The sequence below is a fragment of the Anthonomus grandis genome, chromosome 7 (genome assembly GCF_022605725.1).
Source record: "Anthonomus grandis grandis chromosome 7, icAntGran1.3, whole genome shotgun sequence".
NCBI lineage: Eukaryota > Metazoa > Arthropoda > Insecta > Coleoptera > Curculionidae > Anthonomus > Anthonomus grandis.
Genome location: NC_065552.1, coordinates 21,555,180 through 21,571,022, shown reverse-complemented (window position 1 = coordinate 21,571,022; position 15,843 = coordinate 21,555,180). Strand labels below are relative to the sequence as shown.

Sequence of the window (15,843 nt, the reverse complement as noted above, 5' to 3'; positions counted from 1 at the left end):
CGATGCTCGTTACAAGATTGTTGAGAGCTAAGTCTGTTGATTACACGCCGTTACTCCAGCGCCACATCTTTGATGTGCCCATTAATGACCTTATCCAGGGTCTTCAACGGAAAGGATTTCAGGCTTATTGGGATCAGCGAAGATGCCTCGGCAATTGATCGCTCAGTAGGATCGCTCTTATTATCTTAGTGGTTCTTTGGAATGTATCCCCATGCTAGACTGGCTTTAGGTAGTGCTAACAGTTGCGGTAAAAGTAAGTCCAGCCGAATTTGAAAATAAGTGCTGGATAGATGCCTTCCCCGCCTGGTGATTTAAAGGGCTGAAATGATTTAATAGCACTTTTAACCGTACTATTATATTACAATTACAACAAAACTAGATTAAAATGTAAAACATAAAAAAATATCTAAATGCTGATCGTTAAAAAAATTCCCTTAAATAATAGTAAGCTTTACTAGCCAAAAATTTCTTTGTTTTTATACGTAGACTTTTTTCGTAAGTTTTCTTATTTCTTATGAAGGATTATTAAGTAATTTTTAACTTCATATACATACAATATATAGCCACGTATAAATTCAGAGTGAGAATCTCAGCAGATAATTTTGTCGAGTGTTGTCCTGACTATCTGCTTCATGTTTATATTTTCTAAAAACTAAACAAGCTGTTTCCAAAATAAAAAGACAACACAGAGTTAAAATATTAATATAGTCTTTAATATTTTTCTAAACTTCCTTGCACAGTGGTGTTTTCTTAATGAGAGGGGAAGATGATTAAATAGTTTTTTTCCGTTAAAAATTATGGACTTTTGCACTCGATCAGACCTCAGTATAATAAAAATCATGACAAAAGAATTTCTTTTAACTAAGTCATTCGGTGCATTGCCATGTCCGACCTTAATGTAGTTCAGAAGTTAAGCCATGTGTGTGACCTATAATAACTTACAGAGCTCAGCCATTCTTCTGATACTATAGCTACTGCTGTATCCACGTTGCAAGTGCACATGAAAGCTACCGAAGGGCTCCTCTATGTCCTCATCAGGGTTGGTGATGCGATGATGCAGAATGGATCATTTGGAGGATTGGCGATTGGAAGTGAAAGCAAAACGAGAATTGAATTGAGTTCAGAACTTGGCAACGAAAGCCGTATTAGTAGGAGTCTTGGGTGCGAAAATCAATATATTATCTTGCAACAATAAGTCAAAATCAAAAGATAAAAAGATAACGACTGAGTTTGTTCTACTAACTACAGTTCGACTCACATTGAACGAAGAGGACGTGTCTAGTATTTCTTTGCTTATCTTAAGTTAGATCTCGGATCTGGATGAAGTGGAGCTTCGAATATAATTTCTACAAAGCTGATCAATGCTTGCTTATCGCAGTTCAATTGGGCCTGGGAAAAAAAACAAGGAATTTGAAGAAAGACAAGGATGTAGACAGGCCCAGGAGATACCAGATCATACGCCTTATCAATTAGGCCTACTTTCCGAGCTCTAGCTTCCCCATCCTTTTTACCTACTACTATTACTCAATTAGACTCGACTTAATAAATCCAATGATATAGCTGTTGAACAAAGTTCTGTTGGTATTCAGCAGTTTTTCCCAAGAACTCTCAGTTACAAAAAATATCTAAGATCGAATACAAAAGGCGGTAAGAATTAATTAAATAGGAAAGACAAGCCACGATATATAAGAAATACAGAAAAAAAGCAGACTATTGTAACGTTTTTACTATTCGCTTAGGTGGGAATAAAAACACTCGATACACATAAATTCTTATTCAACATTCAAAGAGAGCATAGTAGGGAATCGGTCAAGAGTTGCTGATTTATCTTTAAGTTATGGTTTTGACTGTGGATTTTTGTTGCATGGGTATTTTCGCACTCGGGAAAGAAATTTACCGATCTTATCCAAAAATATGTATTCATATTATATTTTGTTCTTCTCATGTAGTTTTATAAAAACTACAAATTTTTACAAATAAATAAAACACCAACATTGATACAATAATTTGTTTATTATAATATAATACGACAAATCGAGTAATTTTTATAATATGGAGGCATAGCAAACAGTTGAAATCAACTAAAACTATATACGCTTGATATGTGATTTTGACAACAACGAATAGACAGCTACAAATTTGCAAAAAAAAAAACAAATACAAAAAAGTACCCTATTATAAATTTTTAAAAACGGAAAGAAATTTATTATAGTAACATTTTACCGTGCGATCTAAAATCTAACTAAACTGTATTCTTTTTTTGTTTTTTATAATTTCGCAACAACTATAAAGTAATTATCTTTTATGCAATTTTAGGTGGACGCTGCAGTACTGCACAACCAGCTAATAGATAGATTTTTAATAAATTGACATTAATTCCATTAGATTTAAAAAAATCAATAGATAGTATTTAAATAACCTCACATTTTCCTCCGTAAAATATCCTAATATAATTTTAATAAAATTGTTTTGGACTTTGATGATGAAAATAACGATATTGTAAAGTATTTATTATTATAATAAACTTTTAATAAACGTTAGAGAAAAATATATTAAATATTAAGATATAAACTTTTATTTAATTATTAGCATACAAAATCTCAATAAAATTTAATAATAATATTTTAAAACAAGAATATTATATAATTTTAAAGCTACATAACGTAGAAATAGACATTTTTTTTTAAACTAAATACTTAAATACACCACTGATAGCCATCCTTGACAAGACAAAAGTTTGATAATAAAAATAAAGCAATCTCATAGTAGATTATATTTCTACCACATTTATAGGGTATAAATACCAATTCGTTATATTCATGGTCAGTTTTTTGGGGTTAACACATATTAGGTCCTGGTTTAAATATCTGACTGTGAAATTACAATCCACCACGAGACACCTTGCTTATTTCTTAAAATTCTTTATATACACTAATGGACAAAACTAAAGAAATATACAAAATAATATACAACACCCAGTAACAAACGAATTCTTAACAAAGTCACATCTGCATAAGATTTAAATAGTTTAGTCAATTTGTTCATACTTCTTTATCATTTCCCTTAATACTTCTTCAATTGTTTCTGCTTATGTGTTTTATTAATTTGAGTTATAATGTTTTTTTTTTATTAGCCAAAAAACACTGGAAGTTTGTATAGAATAATAAAAACCAAAAAATAGTTAGATCTCTCATTGTCGAGGACCATCGCAATGTCAGAGAATGGTGCATATGTAATCAACTTGTCTTCAATGTTGATAAAATGTCCATTTTGGGTTTTAAGTGTGCAAGGGAGTTATGATGATTATAATAATATTCACAAATCACTCTTAGAAAATTATAGAACCAGGAGCCTGCAAGGTTTCCAAGGTTTCTTCAATTGCAATATGTGCAATACTCCTGCGTAGAAAAATTAATAAATTCTCCACAACATGGCTATCTCAAGGGCAGGTCACTGGATACTGCACTTCTAATTTTTGAGGAGAATATTTCAACCTAGCAAAGGCTTTTGACAATATTCCTGACTCTTGGTTCTATCAAAAAGCAACCAAATACAAAGTCCTTCTCAATATAATCCAATCTGTTTAGTAACAATGTATAAGATACTAATGTCTTGTATTACTAACAGAATTTATAAGCATTTAGATTAAAATAACATATTGGCTGCAAGAGGGACCGGACCATCAAAGGTGCGAGGAACAACTCATTATAAATTAATTTGAAACAAACTCTGTTTGCAGCAGAAACCTGCCTCTGTCGACTCCAAGAAAGAATTTGACAGTGTCCCTAATTCTTGGGTTGTAGAGATCTTACGAATCCACAAAATACATTCGGCAAGTAACAAACAACAAAACAAAACAAGACAACAGGATTGCAACCTTTATACGTTCCTACCTACTCTATAATGATTATATCCAACTATATGGTAATAATGAAAAGCAAATACAACACTTATTTAATAAGTGTTCACACAAAAATTTTCAAGTGACAGAAAGTAGAAAAAGAATATACAAGAAGAATAAAAAAGCTACTGAAATCGGAGTACCACATATTAATAGTCTCTTTCCAGAGATAGAAAGATTTATGATGGCTATACAAGATCAAACAATCAATATTAATACCTATAAAATAATTTGTAGATTCGAGCGTTCAGGCCGAAATGTCACTAAGCCTTTGAAGCTATCCAGCACATAACATGCGACTGCAATGTGTTAGCTAATACGGATTATCTGCAACGACACTACCAGGTCAGCAATATAATTGTCCAAAAGTTAGTCAACAAATATGGACTTATTAATACCCACACACCTTACTGCAAATATCAACCGCAGAAGGTACTATAGAGAACGACAAGTTTAAATTACACTACGGTCGGTCCATTATCACCGATACACAGGTGACGAATACTTCACCGGATATTGTGGTGTTCGACAAGGAAAACAATTCAGTTCTGCTAGATGTAGCAGTGCCAACAAACAATAGCGTGTTAAGCAATTGCCAAGAGAATAGTCCCAAATATGCAGACCTATCGATGGAAATTAGACAGATGTGGAACGTTGACAAGTTTGAAGTTGTGCCCTTAATCCTATCTACGACTGGCTTAATTCTCAAAAGCCTGGAAGATAAAGGACCTTAATAAAATAGGACTTCAAAGAAATACCTAAATAGAACTTCAACAAACAAGGCTTGACAGAATGCATCATCCACAGGATCTTGCTTGAAAAGAAGCGCTAACTTCGCCACTGAAATATTAGACGACAAATCTTACTTATTAAAGTTTGCGGATGACACAAACCTGTTGGTCATTCTTGAGATGTCCACAGAACGACTTGTAACAGTACAAGACTGGTTTACTATAAACCAACTAGATCTAAAACAGATAAAACTAATCTTCTAAAGTTCTTAATATTCAATGATCAAAAACTTGATTGGACACAACAGCTTTTCAACGTGCAGAATTCTCTCTTCTGGAGAGAGCTTTTATAGCTCAAAAGAGAGCTATCAGAATTATGCAGAAAATAAGAGATGTATGCAGGAAACCTTTACGTGTCTCTTGTTTCTGTATAAGAGTAGTTTGTCCATTAGTGTATTTTTGATTAATTTAAAGGAATAATCAAATATAGAAATTTATGCATATACATTACATCTAATATACAAAAATATTCCAAGCTGATTTAAGATATAAATAAAGTTTTCTGATAGGTAGGTACATTTATTAAGATACGTATTTAGTCAATGAATCCATTTGGTTTTATATGTTGCGTTGTATGTTTTGGCACCTTATTATACCGAATGTTGCATTAAAAGGTATAATAGTTTATCCCTTTTATTTTAAACGAAGAGGGATAAAAAGTAATACATTCTAATAAAACACTAACTAATCATAAAAAAAACTAACACTAATCCTAACACTTATTTTAAATCGTGTACATCCTTATCTACTTACAAACATATTTTTTACACAGCTGTATATCACAAAAATATACCTATACGTGAAATATTTCTTGTGCTTATAAATAATAAAATAAACAATTTTTTTGTGATTGTTGTTAATTGAGACCCAGTTTTACCACGGTTTTGCTGTTATGTTACAATAAAAACACCTTTTTATTTATCCTATACACGTAAGTTTGATATTTCTTTCAAAAATCACATTACTAATAATAATACGTTACTTTTAATAATAAAGATTTAAGTTTTTAAGGTACTACAGTAAACACATATTTTACTTTTATAAAAAGTTGCCACTACAAGAATATTTTAGGCTTTTGTTTTATTTGTGTACTTTGCTAATAATATACTTAATTCCATAGGATATTTTTTTAAATATATTTTATTACATATAACAAATAATAAAAGTAAACTTACGAAACAAAACAGAAAGACGATTTATTTATTTTCTATTAGGAGCTGTAGTTGTAAAACCAACTCTCTGGATAATTTTAGGACAGCCGCTGCGTCGTGCCTTTCAGCCATTTCTGCCGAAATAAAAAAAAAGAGTTTTTATGATTTTATTGTTTTCCTTTAGAGTAAACATATAATTCTTAATAAAAAACCTTAATCTCTTAAGGTCCAGGAATTGAGGGAAAATTGATCCAATTTGTCAAATTTCGAAAAAAGGATCCACATTGGTTAAGAAAATATTTAACAAACGACTAATGTTATTAAAAAGTAGATTTCATCACTGGGTTAGTTGGTATTATATTAGTCATAAAAGTACCTAAAAACGAGTACTATATCGACAGGCTTATTTAGGTTTTTTTTAAATTCCAATTTTACTACTACTGGAACTAAATATTTAATATGACCATTAAAATATTTGGACAAACACCAAACACCATGTATTTATGATAATAAAGCATGTTTTGAATTTGAATTTAAATATGTCGATGGGTTTACTTCGTTTTTTTAAATCTCCTTTTTCAAAAAAACAACTACTGGAAACAAATATCTAATTTTACCATTGGGTTAGTTGCACAAAGGTAGCTGAAAAAGAGTACAGTGTCAATCGGGTTAGTTTGATTTTTATGAAAAATGTGATATTTTGGGTCAACAAATAAATAGAGTTAAAAATGTAATCTAATATTTCCACTGGATTTCTTGTTCAAAAGTACCTGAAAACGAGTACCATGTCATTGGGGTTATTTGATCTTTTTTAAATCCAATTTTGGAAAGACGGAACCAGTAAATAGAAATCCAATTTTTAGACGGACAAAAGTACCTGAAAATGTGTACCAGGTCGATAGGGTTATTTGGACTTTTTTAAATTCCAATTTTGGAAAAATTTAATTTTTGTTATTGAATTTGTTAGAAAAAATTAGCTGAAAAAAGAGTACCATGCCGATGCGATTCCATTGGCCGTAGCTTCGATAGCCTTTACCTTTGTTTAAGCCTGGATCATCTCCAAAGTACAGAAATTGGGAAAATTATAAGTCATTAATATAGATATAAATAACTATCCAATAACTACTCAAATGGAATCTTTGGGAAATCTGTAATGAATTAATCTTGAATCTCTTAAAATTCGGACAGATAGGTACCAATCCACCTCAACAAACTATAACGGCCAATCCCGTCAGCTCCAGTTTTTTCAACAGAATCTTGTGATTCACACTAGTCGAACTCCTTGAAAATGTCAGTATTGATGGTATATACCGCACCACAAGTGCCTTGGAATTTGACAAAAATTTTGACTGGAATGAGAATTTGACTGGAATATCGATAGTTTTTATTGAACTTTACTTACTTACCATTAAAGAATTTTATAATATCCGTAAAATCCATGCCATTAGATAGGATAATATCCCTATAAGTTTCCAATAAAGCTAAGGCCAAAAACAAAACAAAATGACTCGAAGACACATGTTGGGCCGCCCAAATTACTTCCCAGGTAGTAAAAACGTCTGGATAAACCTAGAATTACAACCGATTACACACACATAGATATAAAAGAATCGCGTCATAACTCACCAATTCTCGTTTAAAGTCTAAAAGGAACCATCGGTAACAAAAATAAAAGTGCGTGTAGTCGCCGTGGGCGTGCATCTGTTCGTACATTTCCGCATCCAGAATTTGGATGAGGCTTCGCATGTTGGCAAAATGGCAATCCATCGCGTTTCCGTTTGGAAAGTTTTCGATCATCCGTTCCATTAGATGACAGAAGCACGCGTAAGTGAGCGATTCGTCATCGAAGGTAACTAGAAGGGGAGCGACCAGGTCGCACATGCCTTGCATGTAGCCTATCTCCAAGTGCTCCCATACATATCTGTAAGAAATTTCAATTATAATTTTCCCTTCAACGCTTTATCTTTGAATTAAAATAAAACAAATTATGAAAATGATCTTACAATGACTTTATTTTTATTTCAAAGCATATCTGATTAAGTTTTAAAAATTATATCAACCCAATGACCGCCGCGGTTTCGCTGAGTTATTCGAATCCTAGAGATTCAAATTTCAATGACATTGTGACGCAGAATTGTCCCTATCTCACCAATGGTGCGCCATGTTAGACTTTAGAGCGGCACTCGTTTGTGGTTTGTCCCCATATACTCAAGATTTGACGTAGCCTCTCAAGAATAAATCCAATGGAGTTAAATCGCAAGACCTTGATACGGTTCAACGAAATAAAAAGATGTTAGGCAACGCGGGAGAGATGGTGGCGCTGGCGGTTAACCGTACATGTAGCGGTGACGAGGGTCACTCGGCATCGAGAGCCTGATGAGCAAGGGCGATGCGCTAAAAGTTTCTAATTTTGGTTGTACGAATAAAAAGTTTGAGTTTGACCGGTGTGTTTTTATAATTGTGATTCCTCTGACGACCCAGAACGAGATAGCTCTGCTTGAGCTGTTTCATTGGCACCCAACTAGAGGCCTGAGGTTTACAGTTACCAATTGCTTAATAACCGGTAAGCTCTTTCCAATTTCTTGACGTGCTGTTGCTAGGCGGATCATTAAATAATTTGCTGTCAGCCGACGAAAAACACGTCTTATGGGTGTTTAGCTAATCGCATGTTTTTGAAGGTGGTAGACAATGGTACAGTGAAAACATCTTGTCGAACTTGCATTGTCTTATTTATTTAATGTAACACGACGTTTCGGTTGGTAAGTATCTCCAACCGTTATCAAGTGTAAACTTTTTTTTAGCTAATCGCATGTTGTACGTGGTGTACGTTTTCGTACAGTTGAACACGTTTGGATGTCTTCAAGGACAATAGACTATTTTACGAGGATCTACCTAGTTTTTATTAAAATAAAGGTTATTAAAATAATAGAATCTCCACGGAACTATATTTTTTTGTTCTTTAGAATACTTTAATAAATATTCGGAGTGTTTAACATTTATCACAAAGTTGGTTTTTTGTAGAAATCTAGCCTTATTCTAGATTAATGTTTAAGTTTGATAAGGTAGGGTTAGTAGTTTGGTAGTATTTTGTCGAGTAACTTTAATCGTGTAGGCAGTTTTTGTTTGTTGGTGGTCTTACTTCTGGTCTGCTGTTTCCGGCTTATAGTTATAATATGGTACCTTGGCTCCTGATAAGAGTTTTAGCTTTTCTGCGAGCTCTTGACGCAGTATCTTTGCAAACTACATCAACACGTTCTTTATATTCCGTTGGTGCAGAAGTTTGATATCCACCTGCTGAATGGACTCCGGTGTCTCACATTCATACCTACATCTATCACTTTGTACCGTCGGGTCACCTACGATAAGCTTTTAAATAATTTCTTGTTGGTATTACTTGATCTTGAATTGCTATAAGAAATCCTTCAGAAAAGCTGTCCCGAAGTCAACCATTAGTTCGATGCTGCTATGTCGACATACTCTTGTTGAACCTCATGAACATGCCTTCCATGTAGTGGTTTTCCCATCCAAGCACTTTTTCTTGCTCAGGTCTAAGGTTTATGGGTATTTCAGCTTTTAGAGTTCAAGTGGTGTTAACTCGTCTGCTTTACATACGGCACGATACATGTCTGATGGTTCGGTCTTGCTTAAAAAAAATGATCGCAAGTTGCTAATTTGCGTCAGTTGCTTCCCTATGTCGACCATTCCTCTTTCTCCCATATGTCGATGTAGCGTTTAGTTAGGAGTGTTTTAGCCTTTCTTTATAAGTTTTCGATGTCCGCTTTAGTCCATCCTATACCAAAAGAGTAAGTTAGTGAACTGACGCCTTATGTATTAATAGCTTTAAATAAGTTTTTGCTATCAAGACTTATTTTAAGGAGTCGTCGCATTGTCGTCTTGTAGTGAACTTAGTAGTCATCTCATTTTTTATAGTTTTATGGTCTATTCTTTGTGCCTGCTTTATTTCTAGATATTGTAGGATTTTTCTTCGTCCATAGCATTAACTATCTGACCGTTTTCTATCTGAAAGTCACCTGACTGTAGTTTACCCTTAATAATGTTCACAGTTCAGCACTTATTGAGTACAAAGCTCATTTTATTTTATCATCAGAGTATTTTTTCACTATCTTAAGCATCTGCTCTAGTTAATTTTGTGTTGCCGCAAGAATTTTTATATCATCCAATTAAAGTCGATGGTTTCCTCTTGTTAGTTCTCTATTATTCTTTTTTAGGTCAAATCCCTACCTAGTTCAATTGAGTTGGCTAGAGAGTGGGTTGCATGGCAAAGCAGAACTAAAGTGGACTTAAGCAATCTCCCTGGAATATACTGCTACGAATAGGAATCAAAATAGTTCCAATGCAGTTGCCGTTAGGTACCTGGAGTGTTATTGATGTTCGCCAAGATGCCATAGTGAATTCTAAAAAGAAAATTATGTGCTTTTATATTTTGTAGAATTTAAGTACACTGATAAGCCATTTATGTGGAACTGCATCAAAAGCTTTTCGATAGTGAATGTATGCTGCAAAAAAGATTCTCTGGTTGTTAAATACCGGATTGCAAACTCGGAAGTCGATAGTTCTTTACACCCCATGGCACCTCGGGTACATCCTGTCTGTTGAGCCGCTATTATTCTGGTCACAATGTCTGTAAATACCTTGTGTAATACAAGATATAATTAGTTTATAAAGTGTGGGTAAGCATGGTATTTACCTGTTTATTATTATTATTATTATTATTATTATTATTATTATTATTATTATTATTATTATTATTATTATTATTATTATTATTATTATTATTATTATTATTATTATTAAAATCTTTTAGTTGATTACTCACGTGCACATAACATTGCGTAACTTATCCAGATTTTCGTTGGCAAAGTACCAGTAATTCCTATCGCACCTCTGCACGTCCTTTTCGATCCTGTGCAAATTCAACCCAAAGGTCTTAAGCAGCTCTTGCTAAAATTTAATAGTTTTTCTTTTTAGATTTTTTTAAAAATAATTTCTAATAAACTTACTGAGTATATGCCTCCATTTGAACTTGCGGGGCTTACGCAGGTAGACCTAGCAGGACTAGCCAATCCGTGGGTTTCTATACAAGTATCTAGTGAGGAATTATTCTCTTCAGTGACAGCGTCCAAGTGATTTCTAATAGGACTTTCAGAGTCGATGTTGGTTATGTCTACCGAAGGATTGGTGACAATGACGTTACGGATAAAATTCTTCAATTCTTGATGGTCCGATTGGACATCTGCAATAAACATTTTAATATTTTATAGATTAGGAAAACTTTTATTGGGACCTGTTTGTGTATCTACCAAATCACTATGAACCACCTCCTTATCTATACTGTTGTCTCTAGATAAGGCTTGTTCATAGTTTTCATTGATCCCGCTGCCTTCGGTGCAGGTTTTTAAGCTGTCCTTGGATTCTGTGTTTTTCGATTCACAGTCTTCGTATTGCACATCCTCGTCACTGTCGTATTTTATGGTGTTTCGTCGGTTTTTCTTTGACTTTTTTAGAGGGGTATTTCGGTTTGTTCCTTCTTCTGATGTCGAGTCTTCGTCATCTGTTATTACATCTTCAAAGACCTAGAAAGTCAAAAAAATATTTAAAATAAAATTATATTAGTATATAAATTGTTTGTGCCCGAGTACATACATTTCTTTTATTTCCAAGTAGTTGTGATTAAAATTGTATATCTTAAGGGAAATTTCTTCAGTGAAACATTTAAAGAAAAATAGAATTTTATTAATACCAGATAGTTGAAAACAAAGTAAGAAGGATGTAGAAAGTGTTTTACCCTAAAAAATATGGTTCATATTTCGTTACCCAAATAACTACCAACTAAAATATCCCACATTAATTGCTAGAAGTTTTGCACTGCAGCATAAAAAAAATTATAAATAACATGTTTCTGAAAAAGAAACTTATGACTCAGACATAAACAATTTCTGGACTGCTTTGATATATCTACAAAAATTGTCGTCAAAAAAATCGTCAAACATATATTATTTCATCCACTAACCAAACCTATTAATCATTGCATTTCAACTGGAGTTTTATCCTCTACTTGGATAAAACTTTAATAAACTTTTAAATAAAAATAAACTTTTTTATTTTAAGGGATTGGAGAAGCCCTTGGACACATATGCCTCCTTCTATGATCTTACAAAAGCGTTTGACTGCGTCTCTCATTTAATAATAATTACAAAACTAAAGCACTATAACTTTTCTGCAAAAAGTATAAATTTAATAAATTCCTATCTTTCGGATTGTACCCAATTTGTTTACTTCAACAATAATAAAGCACAAAAATAAATTATTTAACATGGATTGCCTCAAGGCTCAGTGTTGGGGCCGTTCTTGTTTTTAATTTATATTAATGATCTATCAGACTCTCAGAATGACTTTAGACATGTAGTTTCTGCTGATGATATAATCAATATTATAAAATATCATCCTGCAGATCCATTGGTTCCTGATATTCTGGAAGTGACTCAGAGGAATTTATTATATTAGTTCGTATCCAAACAACTCAGTCTTAACAAGTCTAAAACTCAGAATTTAAACTTCACCTTTCGTCAAAGTAATCCTGTTCTGCCCTGTGATGACAGTTTCTTGGATTTACTCTTGATCCATCTTTAAGTTGAAACAGCACGTTCTGCAACTAAGTAATAAACTTTCCAAGATCATCTTTTTAATTAGAGCATTATTGGGCTATATAAATTCTTTTAATGGCTTACCATGAGTATTTTTCTTCTTAAATGTTTTATGGAATATGAATTGGGGATATAGCATGAGGACTAATGCTAAGAATATTTTTGAATTGAGAATTTTGGCATGATTGGATTACCATGAGGGTTGTCAGCAATATTTTGTAAAGTTTAAACTTCTTACTGTCCCACATCTATTATATCTATACATATCTAGTCTCTACAAGATATAAGGGAGACAATCTGTTAATTTCATTGCATAAGCATGTATGTAGATACATAATCATATGATATTCGCAGGTTCTCAGAAACTTAAAAAAAACAGATTATTTTTGCAGAAATTTTTTAAATTCTCTGCCGATTAATGTAAGGATACTCGCACCCAGTCAATTTAATCAGAAGGTTAAAGATTTCTTATATATATCTGACATTACTGAATTTTGACAATATTAAAGTGGCCAAAAGAAAATGCTAGAAGTTATTTTTATAATCGAAAACTCACTAGAGGGCATAATTAAACGATCAATCGTTCAATTCTAATTTCCTCGGGAAAATGTTAGCTTTAGGTAACTTTTTTTAACATAATTAGAAACCATGAAATATTTTAAATCATTTATGGTCAAAAATACATTGATCTTTATAAAGTATAGAAAGGTACTGACAGCAGAATTCTATAAAACTGCTGCCAAAAACAAAAGTTAGAGCAAGTAAATTAAAAAATAATAGAACAAGACTAAAGCTATTACAAAATATGAAAATGATTCTCAGGTCAAAAGGTATCGGTAAAAAAAACATCAAGGCTATAATACGCCTTAGTTAGTAAAAGATATTTTAACAAATACAAGGTCTGGCTATTAAATAACGAGACTGCGTGCCTAGAGGGCACCCTAGACGGGTGGGGAAAAAAACGAGTAGTGCGTTGGGTATCTAGATATCTTGTCTATGCACGTACCAAATTACGTTTTCGTCACTATTATAATATTCGTGCAGTAGCGGTTTGAAACGAACGTGTTTTTTTCTCGTGCCGAAAACCATGTGTTGCGAAAAACAAGAGCAACGCATCAATCTTAAATTTCTCGTTAAACTGAAAAAAACTCCGACTGAGTGCTATAAATTGTTGCAAGAGGCATGTGGGAAAAATTCTCTCTCTTGTGCGCGTGTTTTTGAGTGGTGTAACGGTTTCAAATCCGGAAACAGTGACCAAAATCAACCAAATTGTGCGTGCAGATCGTCGAATGAGCACCCGGATGATTGCCGAGGCTGTAAACGCCGATAAACGGTTAGAAAAATTTTACACGGGGAATTACACATGACAAAAGTCTGTGCGAAGTTAAAACAAAGCGGCAATCGATGCATTGGAAGACAAAAGCAAGGATGTCCAAATCAAAATTCAAGGCAATGTTGATCGTTTTTTTGACATTAACGGTATCGTGATGACTGAATGGGTTTCAGAGGGTCAAACTGTCAACCAGACTTACTATTTGTCAGTTTTGGCAACACTGCGAGAACGAGTTCGTAAGAAACGGCCCGAGTTGTGGAAAAACAACTCGTGGATTTTGCACCAGGACAACGCACCTGCCCATAACGCGGCTCTATCTGTGAAGCAGTATTTGGCCGGTAAGCGCACTCCAGTGCTCGAACACGACGCGCCGTATTCGCCATATTTGGCCTCGTGCGACTATTTTTTGTTAAGATAAAATAAGATTAGAAGATAAAATCTGCTTTGAAAGGGACCCGATTTGAGTCGATGGAAGCGGTAAAGCAAAAAACGGCAGAGCTCCTAAAGGCCCTCACCAAAGAAGACTTCCAGCACTGCTTCGATCAATGGAAAAAATGTATGGTAAGATGTGTGGCGAGGGGAGGGGAGTATATTGAAGGGGAGCATTCGAATGTATAATAATTTTTATAATAAAACCCTTTTTCGTAACCAGTCTCGTTATTTAATAGCCAGACCTCGTATTTGTCTAATAAGTATATGAACATGATTGTAAATTTTTTTACTAAAAGTTTACAGGGATTTTTTAGGATTATTTAAGATATGAAGAGCGGTTTAAAAGAATCTCTTAACCCAGCAGAACATGAGAATCTAATTGCTTTTTTTCTTTGAATCACAAAAATAATGTCCACTGACTTCGTGTTGCTTAAGCCCCAAAAAGGCTAACTGCCATAGCGAACATGAGACTCAAAAAGAGAAAAGTACACTGATCGTGCAACAACTTCTTCCAGCTTATGTCTTGCCATTCTTACTGCAAAACACCTAGAGAACAACTTTGATGCAAGATTTAGGATATAATGTTCGAATCGAAGGCGATAATCAATGGTAATACCAAGGAACTTACAGTTTTCTTTATTTTGCAAGGGGGACCCAGATACTATAATTATCTGAGAAAGATTTGATAGATAGGATTCCAGCCATTGCAATGCTAAAACCGTATTATTTATTGAGTTTAAACAACAGTATTCCATGATCTATACAATCAAATACCTTGAATAGATCACAAAACACTGTCGCTGCCGAATCTTCAGAGTTCAAGGACATATAGACACACTAGAAAAAGATAAAAACAGCATCATGGGTCCCTTTACCAGTTTGAAATCCAAATTGATTTGCAGATAAAATGTTATTATGTATGTTGTAAAAAAGATAAAATTCTGCTGCTGTTTGCAAGTTTTTTAACTATCATGAAGAGCGTAGATAAAATAGAAATTGGAAAGCTCATGCAATCCTCACCCTTATGAAGACGGATAACCACTACCCTTGTTAAACGTGAAAGAAAAATCAACCAGAAAATAAGCGAGAAGGTGTGTTGCCATTTATAATGAATATGTGTAGTCTTCGATTCTCCAATCTGCATACTATATTCTGTAAACTTTACCGGCGTCTTTTAGACAGGCGTGACAAGATGTTTTGAAATAGAGGATTTCGCTTTAGTTTCGCATCTGGCTATATTTAATCTGTGGTATTAGTATTATTATATAATTGTATAAAATATCGAATGAAAAGCAAATACCATTTAACATTAATATAAAGATATATTTTCTTGTAAGGTCTTTAACTAAACATAATGCTGTTTTTATCAGTTCACTGCTTGTATTGTCTGGCTTCGAAATTGTTTATCAGGCTATAACTTTTAAAAGACATGCGATTTTGCTTAATTTTAGCTTGTTTAAAAATGAAATGCAAGTACTTTTTAATATTATATCAAGTAGTATGCGAAAATTTTTATTAAAATTGGTGGGAGGCATAATTTGAATTTAAAACTGTTACATTGATTTTTCCA

The 15,843-nt window shown here is 33.4% G+C and overlaps 1 protein-coding gene across 1 annotated transcript in view; it reads right to left on the bottom strand.

Annotated features, from left to right (window-relative positions):
* Nucleotides 1–2,620: 2,620 nt before the first annotated feature.
* Nucleotides 2,621–15,843, bottom strand: part of LOC126738494 (small G protein signaling modulator 1-like) — a 159,287-nt gene continuing 146,064 nt past the window's right edge. Inside the window, exons 12-17 of the mRNA XM_050443861.1 lie at nt 11,149–11,437; nt 10,865–11,097; nt 10,681–10,805; nt 7,470–7,764; nt 7,250–7,412; nt 2,621–5,977 (exon numbers count right to left, since the gene is read on the bottom strand). Coding sequence (XP_050299818.1) covers nt 5,889–5,977; nt 7,250–7,412; nt 7,470–7,764; nt 10,681–10,805; nt 10,865–11,097; nt 11,149–11,437 — 1,194 coding nt within the window. The 3' untranslated portion in view covers nt 2,621–5,888. The remainder of the gene's footprint in view (nt 5,978–7,249; nt 7,413–7,469; nt 7,765–10,680; nt 10,806–10,864; nt 11,098–11,148; nt 11,438–15,843) is intronic.